Source organism: Procambarus clarkii, chromosome 20, assembly GCF_040958095.1.
Source record: "Procambarus clarkii isolate CNS0578487 chromosome 20, FALCON_Pclarkii_2.0, whole genome shotgun sequence".
NCBI classification, from domain to species: domain Eukaryota; kingdom Metazoa; phylum Arthropoda; class Malacostraca; order Decapoda; family Cambaridae; genus Procambarus; species Procambarus clarkii.
Window position 1 is genome coordinate 28158860 of NC_091169.1, and position 6760 is coordinate 28165619.

Genomic DNA, 6760 nt, shown 5'->3' on the forward strand with positions numbered 1-6760 from the left:
ACTGTGGCTCTGGGGGGGCTGTCGGCCGTTGACTGTGGCTCTGGGGGGGGCTGTCGGCCGTTGACTGTGACTCTGGGGGGCTGTCGGCCGTTGACTGTGGCTCTGGGGGGGCTGTCGGCCGTTGACTGTGGCTCTGGGGGGGCTGTCGGCCGTTGACTGTGACTCTGGGGGGCTGTCGGCCGTTGACTGTGGCACTGGGGGGCTGTCGGCCGTTGTCTGTGGCTCTGGGGGGCTGTCGGCCGTTGTCTGTGGCTCTGGGGGGCTGTCGGCCGTTGACTGTGGATCTGGGGGGCTGTCGCCCGTTGACTGTGGCTCTGGGGGGGCTGTCGGCCGTTGACTGTGGCTCTGGGGGGCTGTCGGCCGTTGACTGTGGCTCTGGGGGGCTGTCGGCCGTTGACTGTGGCTCTGGGGGGCTGTCGGCCGTTGACTGTGGCACTGGGGGGCTGTCGGCCGTTGTCTGTGGCTCTGGGGGGCTGTCGGCCGTTGTCTGTGGCTCTGGGGGGCTGTCGGCCGTTGTCTGTGGCTCTGGGGGGCTGTCGGCCGTTGTCTGTGGCTCTGGGGGGCTGTCGGCCGTTGTCTGTGGCTCTGGGGGGCTGTCGGTCGTTGTCTGTGGCTCTGGGGGGCTGTCGGCCGTTGACTGTGGCTCTGGGGGCTGTCGGCCGTTGACTGTCGCTCTGGGGGGCTGTCGGCCGTTGACTGTGGCTCTGGGGGCTGTCGGCCGTTGACTATAGCTCTGGGGGGCTGTCGGCCGTTGACTGTGGCTCTGGGGGGCTGTCGGCCGTTGACTGTGGATCTGGGGGGCTGTCGCCCGTTGACTGTGGCTCTGGGGGGGCTGTCGGCCGTTGACTGTGGCTCTGGGGGGCTGTCGGCCGGTGACTGTGGCTCTGGGGGGCTGTCGGCCGTTGACTGTGGCTCTGGGGGGCTGTCGGCCGTTGACTGTGGCACTGGGGGGCTGTCGGCCGTTGTCTGTGGCTCTGGGGGGCTGTCGGCCGTTGTCTGTGGCTCTGGGGGGCTGTCGGCCGTTGTCTGTGGCTCTGGGGGGCTGTCGGCCGTTGTCTGTGGCTCTGGGGGGCTGTCGGCCGTTGTCTGTGGCTCTGGGGGGCTGTCGGCCGTTGTCTGTGGCTCTGGGGGGCTGTCGGCCGTTGACTGTGGCTCTGGGGGCTGTCGGCCGTTGACTGTCGCTCTGGGGGGCTGTCGGCCGTTGACTGTGGCTCTGGGGGCTGTCGGCCGTTGACTATAGCTCTGGGGGGCTGTCGGCCGTTGACTGTGGCTCTGGGGGGCTGTCGGCCGTTGACTGTGGCTCTGGGGGCTGTCGGCCGTTGACTGTGGCTCTGGGGGCCTGTCGGCCGTTGACAGTGGCTCTGGGGGGCTGTCGGCCGTTGACAGTGGCTCTGGGGGGCTGTCGGCCGTTGACTGTGGCTCTGGGGGGCTGTCGGCCGTTGACAGTGGCTCTGGGGGGCTGTCGGCCGTTGACTGTAGCTCTGGGGGCCTGTCGGCCGTTGACTGTGGCTCTGGGGGCCTGTCGGCCATTGACTGTGGCTCTGGGGGCTGTCGGCCGTTGACTGTAGCTCTGGGGGCTGTCGGCCGTTGACTGTGGCTCTGGAGGGCTGTCGGCCGTTGACTGTAGCTCTGGGGGCCTGTCGGCCGTTGACTGTGGCTCTGGGGGCCTGTCGGCCGCTGACAGTGGCTCTGGGGGGCTGTCGGCCGTTGACAGTGGCTCTGGGGGCTGTCGGCCGTTGACTGTGGCTCTGGGGGCTGTCGGCCGTTGATTGTGGCTCTGGGGGCTGTCGGCCGTTGACTGTAGCTCTGGGGGCTGTCGGCCGTTGACTGTGGCTCTAGGGGGCTGTCGGCCGTTGACTGTAGCTCTGGGGGGCTGTCGGCCGTTGACTGTGGCTCTGGGGGCTGTGGCCGTTGACTGTGGCTCTGGGGGCTGTCGGCCGTTGACTGTGGCTCTGACGGCTGTCGGCCGTTGACTGTGGCTCTGACGGCTGTCGGCCGTTGACTGTGGCTCTAAGGGCTGTCGGCCTCTGTCGGAATATCATAAACATATGCACCTCAGCGCTCTATGATTTAATTTCAAAAGACTGAAACAAATATGCTGTATCGTAAGTGTTGATTTGATCTATGCAAGATGATATATTGGTATATGACCGCAGATCTAGCTTATGAAAATATATAATTCGAGCTATATTTGTAGAGTGAGATAGACGGCTATCAGTGATGCTATCACGAGTGACTACGAGATAAAAGACTCGCGCTGCTCTGTTTCGTGTTGCAGACGTGTTGAGCAGCGAAATGACTTACTAAATGGGATCATCCATCCCTTGATACGGATCCATGTTGCTGATCTTTAGCGAGATTGAGGCTTCTGTATGGTGCCTCAAGATGATGCCTCAAGATGGTGCCTCAAGATGATGCCTCAAGATGGTGCCTGAAGGTGGTGGCTCTAGATGGTGCCTCAAGATGGTGCCTCAAGATGGTGCCTCAAGATGGTGCCTCAAGATGGTGCCTGAAGGTGGTGGCTCTAGATGGTGCCTCAAGATGGTGCCTGAAGGTAGTGGCTCTAGATGGTGCCTCAAGATGGTGCCTGAAGGTGGTGGCTCTAGATGGTGCCTCAAGATGATGCCTCAAGATGGTGCCTCAAGATGATGCCTCAAGATGGTGCCTCAAGATGGTGCCTGAAGGTGGTGGCTCTAGATGGTGCCTCAAGATGGTGCCTCAAGATGGTGCCTCAAGGTGGTGCCTCAAGATGGTGCGTCAAGATGGTGCCTCAAGATGCTGCCTCAAGATGGTGCCTCAAGATGCTGCCTCAAGTTGGTGCGTCAAGATGGTGCCTCAAGATGCTGCCTCAAGATGGTGCCTCAAGGTGGTGCCTCAAGGTGGTGCCTCAAGGTGGTGCCTCAAGATGGTGCCTCAAGATGGTGCCTCAAGATGGTGCCTCAAGATGGTGCCTCAAGATGGTGCCTCAAGGTGGTGCCTCAAGGTGGTGCCTCAAGGTGGTGCTTCTATATGCTGCCTCAAGATGGTGCTTCAAGGTGGTGCCTCAAGGTGGTGCCTCAAGGTGGTGCCTCAAGATGGTGCCTCAAGGTGGTGCCTCAAGATGGTGCTTCAAGGTTGTGCCTCAAGGTGGTGCCTCAAGATGGTGCTTCAAGGTGGTGCCTCAAGGTGGTGCCTCAAGATGGTGCTTCAAGGTGGTGCCTCAAGGTGGTGCCTCAAGGTGGTGCTTCTATATGCTGCCTCAAGATGGTGCTTCAAGGTGGTGCCTCAAGGTGGTGCCTCAAGGTGGTGCCTCAAGGTGGTGCCTCAAGGTGGTGCCTCAAGATGGTGCTTCAAGGTGGTGCATCAAGGTGGTGCCTCAAGGTGGTGCCTCAAGGTGGTGCCTCAAGGTGGTGCCTCAAGGTGGTGCCTCAAGGTGGTGCCTCAAGGTGGTGCCTCAAGATGGTGCTTCAAGGTGGTGCCTCAAGGTGGTGCTTCAAGGTGGTGCCTCAAGGTGGTGCTTCTATATGCTGCCTCAAGATGGTGCTTCAAGGTGGTGCCTCAAGGTGGTGCCTCAAGGTGGTGCCTCAAGGTGGTGCGTCTATATGCTGCCTCAAGATGGTGCTTCAAGGTGGTGCTTCAAGGTGGTGCCTCAAGGTGGTGCCTCAAGGTGGTGCCTCAAGGTGGTGCCTCAAGGTGGTGCCTCAAGATGGTGCTTCAAGGTGGTGCCTCAAGGTGGTGCTTCAAGGTGGTGCCTCAAGGTGGTGCTTCTATATGCTGCCTCAAGATGGTGCTTCAAGGTGGTGCCTCAAGGTGGTGCCTCAAGGTGGTGCCTCAAGGTGGTGCGTCTATATGCTGCCTCAAGATGGTGCTTCAAGGTGGTGCTTCAAGGTGGTGCCTCAAGGTGGTGCCTCAAGGTGGTGCCTCAAGGTGGTGCCTCAAGGTGGTGCCTCAAGATGGTGCTTCAAGGTGGTGCCTCAAGGTGGTGCCTCAAGGTGGTGCCTCAAGGTGGTGCTTCTATATGCTGCCTCAAGATGGTGCTTCAAGGTGGTGCCTCAAGGTGGTGCCTCAAGGTGGTGCCTCAAGGTGGTGCCTCAAGGTGGTGCCTCAAGGTGGTGCCTCAAGGTGGTGCCTAAAGATGGTGCCTCAAGATGCTGCCTCTAGGGACTGAGAGGCACAACACTGCTTCACACACACTACAATGGACATCTTCCACCGCATCATCTTAACTCACTACGGTAGAGCGACTGTCTTACTTCCTGCAGATCGGCGGTCAATCCCCGACCGTCCACAAGTGATTGGGCACCATCCCTCTCTTCTCCCCCCCCCCCCCGTCCCATCCCAAATCCTTATCCTGACCCCATCCCAAATCCTTATCCTGACCTCAATCCAAGTGCTATATCGCCGTAATTGTTTGGCGCTTTATCCAGAGAGTTCCTTCCGTTCCAACACGTTCCGTTCCGTTCCGTTCTTCAAAACCGGATGAGAGTGAGGGTGATATAGAATGGAATTAAGGGGTTGGGGAGGTTGAAGGGAAAGTGGTGGAAGGGGCAAGTTGAGGTGTATTTGAGGGGGAGCGAGGGACAGTGAAGGGAGGGGTAATCCAATCAGAGGTTCTCCCTGAATCTCACCCCCCTAATCCCCTCCAGGGGCGCCCCTACTAGGGGCGCGGGCCGGAGTAGAGGGAGCAGAGGTAACCTGAGCAACAGGAGTCCGTTATCCAACTCCAGGATTACCCCATCACAGGTCTAACTGTCCCGTGACGCTGGGTATGGTAATCACCGGTCACGCCCGGATCAATACCCTTAGAGGGGGGGGGGGACGATACCCCTGCGGTTTGTTGCGGCGATTCCGGTAGTGGAATGAAGGGGCGATTCCGGTAGGGAATGAAGGGGCGATTCCGGTAAGGAAATGAAGGGGCGATTCCGGTAGGGGAATGAAGGGGCGATTCCGGTAGGGAATGAAGGGACGATTCCGGTAGGGAAATGAAGGGGCGATTCCGGTAGGGAATGAAGGGGCGATTCAGGTAAGGAAATGAAGGGGCGATTCCGGTAGGGAATGAAGGGGCGATTCCGGTAGGGAAATGAAGGGGCGATTCCGGTAGGGAATGAAGGGACGATTCCGGTAGAGGAATGAAGGGACGATACAGGGTACACAGCTTGCATGAAGAGTTTGAGTGTGAGTTCACCCTCACAGTATGAGGATGAACTCACACTTCAGTGAGGATGAAGTGTGAGTGTCACCTCATGCAGTGTGACAATAGTGGGAGCCGTGAGAAGGATTCGAACCCATGCTCAGAGGTACTCCCAAGCACACGCCCCACACCACTACACCACGACAACTTCAGAGCATTGCAACTTGGAACTCGACTGAATCCTCTACGAGTCATGAAGATTCAACTGAAAAACCCTGACTTGGCTTCATATGAAGCCTCAGGACCCATAGAGGATTCACTTGAATCCAAAATTGTATTTGCCTTCATGTCGTGGGGTAGTGATGTAGGACGTGTGCTTACAGTACACAGAGCACCGGTTCGAATCTTCCTCATGACTAATACTGATTTTCTCAATACAACAAATATTGACTGGGGTTACCTTGGGTAATCTGAGGTAACCTGGAGTAACCTGGAGTAACCTGGAGTAACCTGGGAGTAACCTGGAGTAACCTGGAGTAACCTGGGGTAACCTGGGAGTAACATGGAGTAACCTGGAGTAACCTGGAGTAACCTGGAGTAACCTGGGGTAACCTGGAGTAACCTGGAGTAACCTGGAGTAACCTGGAGTAACCTGGAGTAACCTGGAGTAACCTGGAGTAACCTGGGGTAACCTGGGGTAACCTGGGAGTATCCTGGAGTAACCTGGAGTAACCTGGGGTAACCTGGGGTAACCTGGGAGTATCCTGGAGTAACCTGGGGTAACCTGGAGTAACCTGGGGTAACCTGGAGTAACCTGGAGTAACCTGGAGTAACCTGGAGTAACCTGGGGTAACCTGGAGTAACCTGGAGTAACCTGGGATACCCTGGGGTAACCTGGAGTAACCTGGGGTAACCTGGGGTAACCTGGAGTAACCTGGAGTAACCTAGAGTAACCTGGAGTAACCTGGGGTAACCTGGAGTAACCTGGAGTAACCTGGAGTAACCTGGAGTAACCTGGGATAACCTGGGGTAACCTGGAGTAACCTGGGAGTATCCTGGAGTAACCTGGGGTAACCTGGAGTAACCTGGAGTAACCTGGAGTAACCTGGAGTAACCTGGAGTAACCTGGGGTAACCTGGAATCACCTGGGGTAACCTGGGGTAACCTGGGAGTATCCTGGAGTAACCTGGGGTAACCTGGAGTAACCTGGGGTAACCTGGAGTAACCTGGAGTAACCTGGAGTAACCTGGGGTAACCTGGAGTAACCTGGAGTAACCTGGGGTAACCTGGAGTAACCTGGAGTAACCTGGAGTAACCTGGAGTAACCTGGAGTAACCTGGGAGTATCCTGGAGTAACCTGGGGTAACCTGGAGTAACCTGGAGTAACCTGGGGTAACCTGGAGTAACCTGGAGTAACCTGGAGTAACCTGGAGTAACCTGGAGTAACCTGGGGTAACCTGGAGTAACCTGGAGTAACCTGGGGTAACCTGGAGTAACCTGGAGTAACCTAGAGTAACCTGGAGTAACCTGGGGTAACCTGGAGTAACCTGGAGTAACCTGGAGTAACCTGGAGTAACCTGGGATAACCTGGGGTAACCTGGAGTAACCTGGGGTAACCTGGTGTAACCTGGAGTAACCTGGGGTAATCTG

At 57.6% G+C, this 6760-nt stretch overlaps 1 protein-coding gene across 1 annotated transcript; it reads right to left on the reverse strand.

Annotated features, from left to right (window-relative positions):
• Positions 1–1234: 1234 nt before the first annotated feature.
• Positions 1235–5524, reverse strand: LOC138366772 (uncharacterized). Its single transcript, XM_069328051.1, has 2 exons — positions 5391–5524; positions 1235–2027 (listed from the first exon to the last, which is right to left on the reverse strand). The coding sequence occupies exons 1-2, from the start codon at positions 5522–5524 to the stop codon at positions 1235–1237; spliced, it is 927 nt and encodes a 308-aa protein (XP_069184152.1).
• Positions 5525–6760: the final 1236 nt, after the last annotated feature.